The sequence below is a fragment of the Portunus trituberculatus genome, chromosome 40 (assembly GCF_017591435.1).
Source record: "Portunus trituberculatus isolate SZX2019 chromosome 40, ASM1759143v1, whole genome shotgun sequence".
Classification (NCBI taxonomy): domain Eukaryota; kingdom Metazoa; phylum Arthropoda; class Malacostraca; order Decapoda; family Portunidae; genus Portunus; species Portunus trituberculatus.
Genome location: NC_059294.1, coordinates 7577701 through 7594103, shown reverse-complemented (window position 1 = coordinate 7594103; position 16403 = coordinate 7577701). Strand labels below are relative to the sequence as shown.

Here is a 16403-nt window from a genome sequence, read left to right as displayed (position 1 = left end):
CTTTCCCCTCTCCCATGTCCTCTCTTCCCTTTCCTCCCCCTTCTCCTGTGCCCTTTCCTCCTCTTCTCTCCCCTCTCCCGTGCCCTCTTCTAGTCCTCTACCCCTCCTCTCTCCAACGTCATCTCCTCCCTTCCTCTCCCCTGTCCCGTGTGCTCTTATCCCCTTCCTCTCCCCTCTTCTAGTCCTCTTCCCCTCACCCTTCCTCGTATCCATCCCACCCTAGCAATCGCAGCAGATTCTGGCCGCCGCTCCTGGCATCCCCTGGGAGCGAGCCGACACCTTCCCCAACGATAAAATCTAATTAGTCTGAAGAAAATTCCCACTGCCCCTCGGTGACCGGCATGATTGACGGGGTAATTTGTGGCCCAATAGAATTACCTCTTGGCTTGGCGGAGCAAGGTGGCAGTGCGCTGAGGGACGCGGGATGTGTCGTGGTGGGGAGACTGAGGCATGTGGGTGTGGCTGGCGGGCTCTTGGTGTATGGGGGTTGTATAGTGTAGGAGTGTGTGTGCGTGTGGTAATGATGATGATGTGCTTAATCCCTTCAGTACTGGGGACACATTTTTACCTTGAGATTTGTGTACGATTAGATAATTTTATTGACATTAGGTTCTAGTCTATGGAGGTCAGAAGATTAATGGCCACAGTCTTCACTATTTTAATCCCCCACATAAGTTTCTGAAGCTGTGGAAAATCACCAAATAGTAAATAGAATGAATATGGAAACGCGTCATGGTACTGAACGGGTAAATTTGAATGTATTAACTCTTTCCGTGTTATTCTTCTTTATATCCTTCATTACTCACTAAGTACTCTGAGACATATTTCATTGATCTACAGCCATGAACCTGTAGGCGTTATACCGGTTAGATATTGCTGTGTCAAGTCATTTCACTGCCATTCTATCTTGTATGTGCTTAGAACGATTTCACACAATGACTCTCGTGTGGTTGACTCTTTCATATCGCAGAAGAAATGAAATATACGATAAAGACTGATAAACATGGACTAATAAAGGATTTGTATTTTTTAACATGAGGGGAAACTGGCCAAGGGGTAAAAAAAGGCCTATTTAATTGCCAGTCCCCTTGCAAGTTAAAGAGTCAGCCGAAAGAAAGGGACAAATGTCTTGAAACTTCGTAGGAAGATGGAAATACAGAAGCAGGTAGAGAGTTCCAGAGTTTACCAGAGAAAGGTATAAATGATTGAGAGATTTCCTGTAATGCTTTGTAAACCTGTACGCTTTGATCTATAAAGCTGAAATGATGTGGTGTCTGGTGAAGGACGACAAATATGCGACTGACAGGTGTGGGGATGACAGGTGTGTGGAGGAATGAAATGAAGAAGTAGATGTGTAGGAGTGGAGAGGCTGTGAGGGGCGGATGAAGCGTCAGTGTGGTGGTGAAGGGCTGATGAGGGTGAATATTTTGGAGTGTGAAGGGTAGCGGTCTGAAGGGACAGGTGGTGAGAAGGGAAGTTGGTGTAAAGAGGAGGGATTTCTGAGGATTGAAGTAAGTGGGGTGTAAAGATGTGGCGATGGAAGAAGGTTAATGTACGAAGTGAAAACGGATGATAGAAAGAAAAAGAAATGACTTAAAATCTCTCTCTCTCTCTCTCTCTCTCTCTCTCTCTCTCTCTCTCTCTCTCTCTCTCTCTCTCTCTCTCTCTCTCTCTCTCTCTCTCTCTCTCTCTCTCTAAGCACAGAGTCTTTTAACTAGTGACCTTATTCTTACCCTAAATCTAGACCTTCCTTCTCCTCCTCCTCTTCCTCCTCCTTCTCTGACTGTTACAAGAAAGCCACACATGCCTTCAAACTTTCCTTGAAACATTAATTTTGCTTTCATCCGTGCTTCACTGCCTTTCTTTCTCCTCCTCCTACTGCTGCTACTCCTCCTCCTCCTCCTCCTTCTTCTTCTTCTTCTTCTTCTTCTTCTTCTTCTTCTTCTTCTTCTTCTTCTTCTTCTTCTTCTTCTTCTTCTTCTTCTTCTTCTTCTTCTCCTCCTCCTCCTCCTCCTCCTCCTCCTCCTCCTCCTCCTCCTCCTCCTCCTCCTCCTCCTCCTCTTCTCAGTTTCAGATCAGCAGTGAGACTTTGGTTGTTGGAGACTTTTTACACTTGATAACGGGAAAACTTACAGATAGATAGGACGGGGAAGAGATGAGAGAAGGAAGAGATAAGAAAGCAAGCGAAGAAAAGAGAGCGTAATGGAAGGAGGAAGACACGGGTTAGTAAGAAAAGGAAGCCCAGAAGAGAAGAGGAAGACAAAACTTTGAACCGCGAAAGCTTGTCTCCGGTGTTGAGGAAGAAAAGGAGAAGAAAAATGTTCCGAGTGAAGTGGTGTAGTGACAAGTGTGTGTGTGTGTGTGTGTGTGTGTGTGTGTGTGTGTGTGTGTGTGTGTGTGTGTGTGTGTGTGTGTGTGTGTGTGTGTGTGTGTGTGTGTGTGTGTGTGTGTGTGTGTGTGTGTGTGTGTATAATGAATATTAAAACACGTAAGAGAGGTAGAGTTAACTTATATATATTCTCATAGGAAAGAAGAACACGTGTGATTACATTATTAAGCTGAGAAGAGATAAATAACTACTTGCTAACGCCAAATTTCTCTTCCTATATGTTCAATTATTTCAAGAGGAGAAGTTACAAGACATCTGAACAAAAAAACGAGAAAAAAAAAAGAAAAAAAGAAATTAGCAGACTTCTTTTCCCCTCTACTGGCCTTCCGGAAACATTAATAAAAGGCAGAAGAAAGTATCTGAGAATATCTTGAGGCAACAGTGATCAAGAAAAGACGGATACTGGAAACAAAAGAAATGAAACCATGACAAAATGATATGTAGAAATATTTCATGCAATTTTTTACCTGTTGAGATTTTTTTTGTTTTATTAGAGATGAAAAAAATAAACACACTAATGATACCTTTCGAGAGAGAGAGAGAGAGAGAGAGAGAGAGAGAGAGAGAGAGAGAGAGAGAGAGAGAGAGAGAGAGAGAGAGAGAGAGAGAGAGAGAGAGAGAGAGAGAGAGAGAGAGAGAGAGAGAGAGAGAGAGAGAGAGAGAGAGAGAGAGAGAGAGAGAGAGAGAGAGAGACGCCCTACTTTTCCATACACCAACAATGAGGGAAGAATGAATGGAGAAAAAAGACCGATCGTGGAGAAAGAAAGCGAGGGAGGAGGGAGGGGAGAGACGGAGGAAGAGAGGAGGGAAAAGAGGGAAGGAAAGGGGATTGAAGGCTCCATCAGATTCCAGGTATATAAATCATTCAGTGACATTCAGATAACTATCGTACCATCGAAACCTATACGGAGGAGGAGGAGGAGGAGGAGGAGGAGGAATACATAGGAAAGACGAGTGACAGGAGGCCTTGCGACCTATGACGAGGTCACTCTTATACTAAACTACATGTACAGAAGCTACATACTTAGTAGGAGGTAAGGATAGAACAGAGGAGGAGGAGGAGGAGGAGGAGGAGGAAGAGGAGGAGGAAGAGGAGGAGAGAGGAAGAGGAGGAAGAGAAGGAAGAGGAGGAGGAGGAGGAGGAGGAGGAGGAGGAGGAGGAGGAGGAGGAGGAGGAGGAGGAGGAGGAGGAGGAGGAGGAGGAGGAGGAGGAGGAGGAGGAGGAGGAGGAGGAGGAGGAGGAGGAGGAGGAGGAGGAGGAGGAGGAGGAGGAGGAGGAGGAGGAGGAGGAGGAGGAGGAGGAGGAGGAGGAGATAAAGGTAATAGACGAAGGAGGAAAAAGGTGTGCCAAAGAAGAACATGTAAGGGAGTGAGGAGGTATCAAAGAGGAACAAAATCACTCCTCCTCCTCCTCCTCCTCCTCCTCCTCCTATAGAAGCAAAGAAACAATTCAGGAGGTAATAAATTAATCACTCAGCATCAAAATTTCTCTCAGTGTATTCCTCCTCTCTCTCTCTCTCTCTCTCTCTCTCTCTCTCTCTCTCTCTCTCTCTCTCTCTCTCTCTCACACACACACACACACACACACACACACACACACACACACACACACACACTCACACACACACACACACACAAACAGTTCATGTACAGCTTTCAATAATCTGGCCAGAGTTTCATGTCAACCACACACAACATCCCAACTCCTACAAACATTAAGTCCCAAATCTCTCTCTCTCTCTCTCTCTCTCTCTCTCTCTCTCTCTAATATATCGCTTAGTTATATTACCTATCAGGTGGGAAAGACGATAAGAGGATTTGCGGACGTTTCAGAGAGAGAGAGAGAGAGAGAGAGAGAGAGAGAGAGAGAGAGAGAGAGAGAGAGAGAGAGAGAGAGAGAGAGAGAGAAATGGATGAGAGTCAGCTGATTCATTACGTGCAGTGCTGAGCGAGGCCCGAGCTGGTAATGATGCCCTTGAGTCATACAGAGGAGGAGGAGGAGGAGGAGGAATGGAAAGCGTTGAAGTGGAAGAAATACAATAAGGTGGATGAGAGAGAGAGAGAGAGAGAGAGAGAGAGAGAGAGAGAGAGAGAGAGAGAGAGAGAGAGAGAGAGAGAGAGAGAGAGAGAGAGAGAGAGAGAGAGAGAGAGAGAGAGAGAGAGAGAGAGAGAGAATCACACCGAACAAATAAAAAATAAAATAAAACACAAAGAGGAAAAAAAAGAAAAAAAGATGCATACACGTTTATATTAACAAAAACCAATTAAACCTCAAATAAAAACCAGTCAATAACCAGAGATACAATATTTTTCTCTTTTCTTTTAAACTCCACAACATCAAACGAAATCTCTAAAGGTAAGTATACTTTTGCCCGACAACTAAATGTGGCCAAATGGACGAGAGGGAGAGATAAGAGGAGGGGGGGAGAGAAGAGGGAGAGGAGGCGGGGAGAAGAGTGGGATGGGAAGGGAGAGAAGAGAAGAGAAGGAGGTAGGGAGAGGGCAGGCAGAGTGGGAGGGAGAAGGGAGAGAAGTGGATTGTCTCTCTCTCTCTCTCTCTCTCTCTCTCTCTCTCTCTCTCTCTCTCTCTCTCTCTCTAGTAGTAGTAGTAGTAGTAGTAGTAGTAGTAGTAGTAGTAGTAGTAGTAGTAGTAGTAGTAGTAGTAGTAGTAGTAGTAGTTTATTGGTAAAATGTGTTTAATAGTATTAACAAAACAAGAAATAATGACAAAAAAATAAGAAAAAAAATGACAAACTTCTAGAGCAAATAAAAGACACACACACACACACACACACACACACACACACACACACACACACACACACACACACACACACACATACACTATCTCTCTCTCTCTCTCAAGACTCACTTTATAATAGAGGATGAAGGTAAGTACGAGGTGGCAGAGAGCAGTGAGGGAGCCCGCCAGGATGCCCCAGCGGAGAGGCAGCGGCAGCATGGAGTAGGTGACGAACACAATGAACAGCAGGTACCACATCATGTTTTCGCTCTTCGTGCCGTCCTTCAGGTGCTGCTGCTCCAACACCTGCGAGATGCACCCTGGGACGAGAGGAGAGAAAGGGAGTGCTTGTGGGTTACTGGTATACGACTCATGTGTGTGGTTTGAAGGGGGAGGAGGTGGAGGAGGAGGAGGAAATGGAGAAAGAGAAGGAGAAAGAGAAGGAGAAGGAAAAAGAAGAGATGAACAAGGTCGAAGAAGAAGAGGGGGAAGAAACGGAAAATGGGCAAAATAAATATAGGAAATTGTCTATAAAAAAAAAAAAAAAAAAAAAAAAACCGAATGAATTGTTTCTTGGACCAACGCCAAAAACTTTTCAGAAAATATAATTGAAATCCCTCAATAACTTCTCTCTGAGCTATCTTCTCAATCAACACACACACACAAACACACACACACATACAGACAGACAGACAGGCAAACAGAAGAGGGTGAAAGCATATGCCTCACTCAATTTTTCTGGCGAGGGTAAACACCAGAGAGAGTAGGACACACCGATAGGATAAAGAGGAGGAGGAGGAGGAGGAGGAGGAGGAGGAGGAGGAGGAGGAGGAGGAGGAGAAGGAAGGAGGAGGAGATGTATGTTAAAGGAGGGCACTGCAAGATTGGGAGGGAAAACATGAGATAAGAGGGACAAACATAAATATCTAAAAGGAACGGAAATGGGAAGAAGTGAGGAGCAGAACAAAGACAAGGAGCAACAGGAGGAGGAGGAGGAGGAGGAGGAGGAGGAGGAGGAGGAGGAGGAAGAGGAGGAGGAGGAGGAATCTTCTGAAACATGACTCACTGAAATCAAATCTGCAATGATAACTATAAAAAAAAGAGAGAGAGAGAGAATTTCTTTACCATTCACTGACATGGGCAATGCAAGAAGGAGAATGAGAACGAGAGCGAGAGAGAGAGAGAGAGAGAGAGAGAGAGAGAGAGAGAGAGAGAGAGAGAGAGAGAGAGAGAGAGAGAGAGAGAGAGAGAGACCCACAAAATTCCCTTCATATTCCCATAATTCCGTTCATGCAGAGCTCCTCAATCTTCTTATCTTGACCTGCGTTCGATTTCACCTGGTAATCACAACTGGACCTTTGAGGGTAATGACCTTTTGACGAGCAGGAGGAGGAGGAGGAGGAGGAGGAGGAGGAGGAGGAGGAGGAGGAGGAGGAGGAGGAGGAGGAGGAGGAGGAGGATGGAAAAGAGGAATGAGAGCAAGAAAATGAGGACACTAGGAAATATTCGTGAGGGTTGACAACATTGAGGGCAAGAAAAAGGGAAAGGAAAGGTATTAGGAGGCGAACTGATATTTAAGGGATGAGGGTGGGTAAGGGTAAAGGGTGGGTCAAGTTAAGGAGTGACATGGAGGCTAAGGAGAGAAAAGAGAAAAGAAACAGGGCGAGGTTATATAAACATTGTGATGAGTGGTGGTGATGGTGGTGGTGGTGGTGGTCAAAGTGAAGTTGGTGTTGGTGGTGATGGTGGTGGTGTTTGTGGTGATAAATGTTAATAGTGAGTAAAGACAGCTCACTATCACCTCCTCTACAACACACACACACACACACACACACACACACACACACACACACACACACACACACACACACACACACACACACTTGAAACACACTTCTTTTATTTCCTTTCTTAGCTTCTTTCATCACATATCTTTTTTACAAACTTTTAGGAGAAAGAGAGAAAAATAATAAAATGAAGAGGACTGCATTCAATTCTCGTAGCGAAGTGATGCAGCAGGACAGAATTTTCAAAACGACTCGCTTTCTCTTCGGCTACATATTCTCCGGAAGCCAAAAAAAAAAAAAAAAAAAAAAAAAAAAATCCATCTCTGAGTATATAAAAAGCTTCCTTTACAATTTAAATCCTTGAAAATCTTACTGCCGGAACTATACTGATGAATAGAAGCGTCTTGGAGGAGGAGGAGGAGGAGGAGGAGGAGGAGGAGGAGGAGGAGGAGGAGGAGGAGGAGGAGGAGGAGGAGGAGGAGGAGATGAGGGTGAATAAACTGTGTCAAGAAATGGGGAAGAATAACATAAATGGAATATATCAAGAAAGGAAGTGAAGTGGAGAGAGAGAGAGAGAGAGAGAGAGAGAGAGAGAGAGAGAGAGAGAGAGAGAGAGAGAGAGAGAGAGAGAGAGAGAGAGAGAGAGAGAGAGAGAGAGAGAGAGAGAGAGAGAGAGAGAGAGAGAGAGAGAGAGAGAGAGAGACTTGCCTGCATAATCCACCTTACTTATCTCTTACACCTTTTTCGTTGCACACCCACACACCCACACCCACACACACACACACAAACACACACAAACACACACACACACACACACACACACACACACACACACACACACACACACACACACACACACACACACACACACACACACACACACACACACACACACACACACACCAATACCGTTCAAAAACAGAAGACTGAGAACGTAAACAACACAGAAAAGATAAAAAGAACACGTGTATAGGAAGAGAGGTGTGGAGAGCGGGACTATAACTAAGGAAGGAGAGAGGGAAGGGAAAAAGGAAGGAAGGTAAGGTGGCGAGTTAGGGCGGCCAGGCACCCTCCGCACTAATGAAGAGGCGGAGGAAGGGACGAAGTGGAAGGAGCTAACAGTGCGATGATGACGAAGATGGAATGGAAGTGCGTGTTTTAACTTTCTCAGCTGCGATACGAGACAATGAACACCACCACAAGTCATGCATGAAATATTTACAAGCATCAACAGGGAGGAGATGTTGTAAGAAGAGCTGACTGATTGAATTGAGGCAGTTGAAAGTCGCGACATTTTAAGACTTCATAGTTGCGACAGTTTAGAAAAACAGTAAACCACAAATTATACACGAAAGAAACACTGACCCCAATGTTAAATGAAGTAAGTTAAAGACAAATAAGATGAGGCGAAACAAAACAGAATGTAAAGAAGGAAGTGAAGGAAAGAGAATGGATGAGGAAATTATACAAGGCAGTGAGTAAGAAAGAGAGATGGAGGAAATTAAAACGGAATCCAGCAAGTGAATGGGTGAGGAAGAGAGAGAGATGGAGGAGGGCGGGAAGAAGAGAAAGGCAGAAAGGCACGAATGAGAGAAGATTACCTCCTGACACAGAGATAGCAATGAAGATGTGTGTTAAAGGAAAGTAGGCAAGAGGTGTGGATTGCGGTGATGGCCTCAAGCACGTCGGGGATGGTTGGAAGTGAGTGAAGGGTGGAGTGACAAAACTTAGATGAAAAAGAGGAGTATTTTTTCACAGCAACCTTACCAACCATACTCTGCCATACAGTTTTGCTTTTCCCGTCAAGTCCTAACCTTCTCAGCGACCTTTCACTTCAGTTTCTTACATACAATACATTTCTTTCCCGAATCGCTCTCTTTCCTGAAGCACCACCGACATTTGCTGACCTAACAGCGAAATAAAATGTGCAGTGACCTTTCGCTCAAACACGCGGGTAAAAATGTGACATGTGCTTGTGTGTGGTTAGCGGCGATGGGCGGAGGAAGGGCGCGGCTCATGAGGATACGCTCAGGATAAAGAGAGAGGGATAAATACAAAAAAAGAAAAGGAAAAAGAACATGCATTAAAACCTTTCCCTTAACCCCTTCAGTACCATGACGCGTTTCTATATATATTCTGGTTACTATTTGGTGATTTTATACAGCTTCAGAAACTTATGTGGGTGTGGAGGGTTAAAATAGTGAAGACTGTAGCCATTAATCTTCTAACCTCCATATTCCCTTCCTAATGTCAATAAAATGGAATAATCGTGCACACATCCGAAGGTAAAAAAATGTCTCAGTACTGAAGAAGTTAAGAGTACAATATAATGCAAAATTTGAATTTAAAAACAATAAAAAAAAAAAAACCAGTTTCAATAATAGCAACCACATTAAACTTAACCTTACCTAACATAACGGGAATAACAAACTTGTACAAAAAAAATCTTGAGTGCGCCTGACCCAACACAGCACACAGAGGCATAAATCTTGCCGCCCACCTGCCTGTCTCTCACTCCATCAATCAGGAAGTCAATCTAATTATCTACCTGTCATTCTACCAGATCGCTTCACCGTCGCTGCCTACCTGGACGTCTATCTATCAAGAGTTTAAAGTAACCTAACCTATACCACATTTAAGCCTTGCACTCCCTAATGACTTCTCTCTTCCTCCCTCGACACAACTCTCGCCCTTCACACCACCTGCTTATGCCTCTCCCCTTTAGTCTTCCCATTCAGCTCTCCCGACACTCTTTACTTCCCTCTCCCTCGTTCTGTAAGCCTTTCACAGCTATACGGTCTCCTTTGTTGACATTTAAGGCAAAGAAAACTGAGAAGAGAAGTTTATCAATTTTTGCTGAGTTACCTGAGACTGTAGAATATAAAAAAAAAAGTGCATGAAATTTTGTAGTTTACGGAAAATTGTGGTAAAGAAAGGGTTAATCTCTCTAATTTCTCTATCATTCATTTCCAGCACTGTTGTATCTGGACTGTGGAAAGTCATGTTGGTAGCAAAGAAGAAGTGTGAAGGAAGGATGAGAGAGAGAGAGAGAGAGAGAGAGAGAGAGAGAGAGAGAGAGAGAGAGAGAGAGAGAGAGAGAGAGAGAGAGAGAGAGAGAGAGAGAGAGAGAGAGAGAGAGAGAGAGAGGAAAGGGAAGAATATAGAAATGAAAGAAGTGGGATGGATGGGAAGGAGGACGTAACGTGACAGCCTCGCCTCCTTTCCTTCCTCTTACACCCTCGCTCCTGTCAGGAAAAGTTCAGGAAGGAGAATTCTGTCCATTTACTTCCTAGTGGTCGATGGAAAGAGGAGGAGGAGGAGGAGGAGGAGGAGGAGGAGGAGGAGGAGGAGGAGGAGAAGAAGAAGGAGAAGGAGAAGGAGAAGGAGAAGGAGAAGGAGAAGGAGAAGGAGAAGAAGGAAAAGGAGGAGTGTTGCTTTTCCTACTTCCATCTCCGTCTCTATTTCCCTTCCTCTTCCTCTCTCTCCTATTTGTGATAAAAATAAGCCAGTGAAGCAACAGAAGGAAATTTTTCGTTTGAATTTCTCTCTCTCTCTCTCTCTCTCTCTCTCTCTCTCTCTCTCTCTCTCACCATGACAAAGGAATACAGTACACACATGGCAAATGGAAAAGGAAAACACTATTCACCTGTTGTTAATGAACGGCACTTAATGGCGAGACACACACACACACACACACACACACACACACACACACACACACACACACACACACACACACACACACACACACACACACACACACACACACACACACACACACACACACACACACACACACACACGCACACACGCAGAAAAGAGTGAGGCGGAGGAAAGAAAACCACATTGTTCTCTCCTTTATGGACACCAGCCTTTGTTGTCGTGATGGTCCCCACAACAATAATTCATTTCACTGTTTCCCTCTGATAGAAAAAAAAAAAAAAAATGGCAGACAGTTACACTTTCACGATTTTTCTAGTGTAACTTCTAACTAACAAAGGTGCAGAGTTGATAGGAATATGTGTGTTGCTGTGATAATAATGAGAGGCAGTTACACCTTCATTATTCTTTTTCTTTCTAAATGATAAAGGTGGAAAATTAATATACATCAACATATTCATCTATTATTTGATGTTTAATTCTGTGTCTGTTAACTTAGAGGGATGTGAAATTAATCTGAGTATCGTTTAAACATTCGTACATTATTAATAACTCACATTACATTTCAATTCGCCCGTTCGTGCATAATTAATCACTTTAATAGGAATAGAGTCAAGTCTGCTTACTAATTCATCAACCACGTATTCCCTTCGCTTGCCGAGACTATACGCATTCATCACTCCCTTTAAGACTACGAAGGCTACGAATGAATGCCACCTGTCTCTGGTAAACTCTGGAACTTCCTACCTGGTTTGCTATTACCATCTTCCTACCTGCTTCTGTATTTCTATCTTGCCTTAACCTGAGCTCATTTAAAAGGAAGGTTTCAAGACATTTATCTCATTCTTTTGGCTAACACTCTCCAGCCTGCTCGGGGACTGGCATATCTTTTTTTTATGCAAGAAAGGAACCAAGGGCAACAAAAAAGATAAAAAAAAAGGCCCACTTGATTGTCAGTTCCCTAAAAGAGTGATAGACTTAGCCAAAAGTCTGGGACAAATGTCTTGAAACCTCCCTCTTAAAAGAAATTACGTCATGGGAAGAAGGAAACATAGAAGCAGGCAGGGAGTTCCAGAATTTACCAGAGAAAGATATGAATGACTGAGAGTACTGCTTAACTCTTGCATTAGGGAGTTGGACTTCGGGCCTTTTATGTTTAATCGTTTTGGTTGCTTTTTGCCAGATTTCCCCTCTCACATAACAAAATCAAGCATCGCGAACAAGGAGGCGGTAAGTGAACGTCTCAATATACGCCCTTGTAGTCTCAGCGCACGACATTTGCTCTACAGACGCCAGCCTTTCTCGATGCTCTTAACGTCAATCGCAGGGAGATAATCATGTGGTCTGCAAAACTCGTTATTAATCTCTTAGGAACCTGAAACACCGAAATATTTGTAAGGAAAGGTTGGGTAGTGAACGTTGAGGGTAAAATTCCTATGACTTCAACGCATCTGTTATCTGCCCAACTCTCTCTCTCTCTCTCTCTCTCTCTCTCTCTCTCTCTCTCTCTCTCTCTCTCTCTCTCTCTCTCTCTCTCTCTCTCTCTCTCTCTCTCTCTCTCTCTCTCTCTCTCTCTCTCTCTCTCTCTCTCTCTCTCTCTCTCTCTCTCTCTGTAATAAATTCTTTATTTAATTCACTCATCTTCCCATAGAGTTCCTTATTTATTCAGTATATATTTACATCTATTTACTCCCTTCATCATTAGACTATCCATGTATCTATCTGGAATTTATGGACTCATCTGATTTATCAAGTGATATATTTACGTACAGATTATCTTTTTTTTTTTTCTATTCATCAACATTACACTTTCCAGATCCGTCCATGTCATCTGTCAGTCTTTTACTCTCGTGCCTTTCTCATCTACAGACCCTCGGCTTTACACACCACGTCTTCTCTACGGCGCCTCTTACGTGAACTGCATTATAATCAGGAGTTAATTAGATTTACCTGGAAGCCTTATCAAATTAGTGCTCCATTGCTTCTCAGTCCTATCAGCTAACCTACTAAGTGGTGATTAGCCATGACACACACACACACACACACACACACACACACACACACACACACACACACACACACACACACACCTCCAGAGTACATTTTTCCCTCTAAACCACGTGATAAATCCAATCCCTTTACATAGCAGACCTTTTTTCAAGATTCATTACGCACCTTCAGGACTTGACGAGGTGAGAGGGGCGTGAGAGGCCGGGAGTGTGTAGGAGCAAGTGACGAGTGGACCAGGTGGGGTGAAGGGGTATGATGGGGTGAGGTGAGCTGGAGGGAAGGGGATAGAAGTGCAGGTGGGGAGAATACAAATGAAGGGGTGGAGAGTTGGAAAAAAAAATTCGTGGTGGATACGAACGAGAGAGAGAGAGAGAGAGAGAGAGAGAGAGAGAGAGAGAGAGAGAGAGAGAGAGAGAGAGAGAGAGAGAGAGAGAGAGAGAGAGAGAGAGAGAGAGAGAGAGAGAGAGAGAGAGAGAGAGAGAGAGTGGTTGCTTCCGCCGCTTTGTGCTATGTGTAAAATATTTCTCTAATAAAAATGATGAGTGTTATGTAATGCCTTCCACTTATCCACTTATATAATACCTCTCTCTCTCTCTCTCTCTCTCATAACACGAAAAAAACACGAGTCTGGCTTAATTCATCTTAAAAGCACGAGAGAGAGAGAGAGAGAGAGAGAGAGAGAGAGAGAGAGAGAGAGAGAGAGAGAGAGAGAGAGAGAGAGAATACTTAATGGCAATAACAAAAAGGAGAAGCTCTTAAGGAAAATACATATAAAAAGAAAACGAAATCACGGAAATGACTAATTATACAAAGACGAAGAGGAAGAAAAAAAACGAAAAGAAAACGTGTAAAATATTAAAGGGGGAACAAAGGCAAAAGGAAACGAATAATGGCAAGATAACAAAAAATTGGGAAAAACACACAAACTACAGGAAGCGAGGAAGAGGAAGAGAGAGAAAGGAGAAACGAAAGAAGAATTATGAGAAGAGAGAAGAGGGAATTGAATATAGAAAAGAGGAAAAGAGGAAAGGAGGAGGAGGAGGAGGAGGAGGAGGAGGAGGAGGAGGAGGAGGAGGAGGAGGAGCAAAATCCATTAATTTTCATCGTATTGAACCGTAAATTGAACCGCTTATTGAAAAGAGGATGAAGGAATTGAGATGGAAGAAGAAGAAGAAGAAGAAGAAGAAGAAGAAGAAGAAGAAGAAGAAGAAGAAGAAGAAGAGTGATTAATTACCCTCGTGGCGTTGCATACACAAAATTAAGTAAAAAAAAGAAACACGAGAGAGAGAGAGAGAGAGAGAGAGAGAGAGAGAGAGAGAGAGAGAGAGAGAGAGAGAGAGAGAGAGAGAGAGAGAGAGAGAGAGAGAGAGAGAGAGGAAAATGAAGAAACGAGGCATGAAAGATCGAGCAATTGGGATCATGGGTGAAGGAGGAAGGTAAATATAGAAAGGTGGAGGAGGAGAGGGGAGAAGAGTGCTGGAGGAAGAGAGAGGGAGAGGGAGAGAGGAGGGAAAAACAAGTAAAGATTAATGTGCGCACCGTGGGGATGTGAGGCAGCCGCGCAAGTGTCCACATCCACGCCAACAAACAAAACAAGCGCTCTTTATGCTTACCTGACGAGAAACCAATTTAGCAAACCCAGTCAGAAAAGAAGAAAAATACATAAATACAGAGAAAAGTATATGTTTCTCTATATTTATGTGCACACAGGGATAAAATAAAAGAAAAGAAAAGGAAAAGCTTAAACCACGAAAAAAAGGATGAAAAAATACAACTTGAATAGAAATAAAACCCTTTACAACATACATGAATGAAACCAATACGGAGGTTGAAAAAAAGAAAAAAAAAAGGATGGCAATCAATGAAAGATCAGTGAAGTGCAGAGGGAGAAGCGCAGGAGATAAGGACACTGAAATAGAGGACGAGACGAGGGCAAAACATCAGGAAAAATATGTAAGGGAAAATAAAAAAAAATAAATGGAGAGAGAGAAAAAAAAAAGTACAGAATATAAACGCAATAACATCTACCAAATGGAAAGGTTAGGTTATATTGTAGAAAATAATAGATAACTACTACTACTGCTACTACTACTACTACTACTACTACTACTACTACTACTACTACTACTACTACTACTACTACTACTACTACTACTACTACTACTACTACTACTACTACTACTACCACCACTACTACTACTACTACTACTACTACTACTACTTTCACTAACTGACTACTACTTTAACATCCACCACCACCACCACCCCTACAAACAAGAAAGAAAACAAAAGCACCAACAAAACAATGACAATTTTTCCCACACACATACAGGAAGGGAACAAAGAAACCATGTAAAATCAAATACAAGTTAAAAATCAAATGAAATGGAGCAACAAATTTTTTCTCTCCCTTTTTTGTAGTTTCCCGGTAATGCAACCCTCGACCCTCGTGTTGTGGTTGTTTTCCTTTGCTTCCTTCATCTTTTTCAGTCTCAGTCCTCAGGTGAATGAAAGGCCACGAGTTCTGATTTCAGCTTTGACTTCTTTTTCCTTTTCATTTCCTTTCCCCTGTGCATATTTTTCGTACTTTCACCTGTATTTCTCTCTCTCTCTCTCTCTCTCTCTCTCTCTGATCCCTGTTTTCATCATGCAGTGTTTTTATTTTCCTCGCTATTCACACACACACACACACACACACACACACACACACACACACACACACACACACACACACACACACACACACACACACACACACACACCTTCATTCTTCATTCACGCCATGAAAAAAAAAAAACTCTACTACTCATACTAAAAACACAATACACACCATACACATTCATTACTTATCTACGTCATTATATACCAATCCACCTAAAACACATCTACAATTTACTCTATGTATATTTCCCTTTACGTATGTGTATATAGCATGTCCATATACTAAGTTATATTACCAAGTGGGCTTTCATAACGGACTATATGGTATGGGGTATGAGAGGAGGGAGGAAGGAGAAAGGTATAGGAATGGAGGAGAGAAAGGTGAATGGGAAAGGGAGAGAACTAATGGACAGGGAGAATGGGAGATGGGGGAGGGAAATAGGAATAAGGGAAGTAGTGGAAGAGGATGAATGGGAATGGAGGGGAGAGGGGAAGAGGTGGGGAGAGAAAAGGGACCATTGGAGAGGGGAAGGGATGTAGGTGAGGTGAGAGGAGGAGGAGGAGGAGGAGGAGGAGGAGGAGGAGGAGGAGGAGGAGGAGGAGGAGGAGGAGGAGGAGGATCTAGAGGGGAACAATTACCTGTTATGACCCCCCATAAACCCTCACTACGGCGGCCAGGTCCAATATGTAGTTCTGAAACATACACACACACACACACACACACACACACACACACACACACACACACACACACACACATACTCTCTCTCTCTCTCTCTCTTATAAGTTTCAAAATACACGGTGTTAGTGTTTTATCTCGGCGCGTGGTATGGAACTCATGCCTCCATTTACATGTTATTAAAAGACAAGGCACAAGGCGGGGCTGCACTGGCCTGGGCTGGGCTGTGCTGAGCTGTCCAACGCAATGTTTCAGGCGCAGGCAGGAAAAAAAAAAAAAAGGGAGAAAAAATTAAAGAAAAGAGGGAAGATTAATGGGGCAGTCGAGATATTTTTTTTTTCAAAGTTCCCAGTTAAGCTATTACATGTCCATAGGCGTCGTGTGTGTGTGTGTGTGTGTGTGTGTGTGTGTGTGTGTGTGTGTGTGTGTGTGTGTGTGTGTGTGTGTGTGTGTGTGTGTGTGTGTGTGTGTGTA

The 16403-nt window shown here is 43.3% G+C and overlaps 1 protein-coding gene across 7 annotated transcripts in view; it reads right to left on the bottom strand.

Moving 5' to 3' along the window:
* The window catches only part of LOC123515821 (adenylate cyclase type 8-like), a 250755-nt gene that overhangs the window by 51036 nt on the left and 183316 nt on the right, over window positions 1-16403 (bottom strand). For all 7 annotated transcript variants that reach the window (XM_045274682.1, XM_045274685.1, XM_045274687.1 and 4 more), the window contains one exon: window positions 5262-5452. In XM_045274682.1, coding sequence (XP_045130617.1) covers window positions 5262-5452 — 191 coding nt within the window. The remainder of the gene's footprint in view (window positions 1-5261; window positions 5453-16403) is intronic.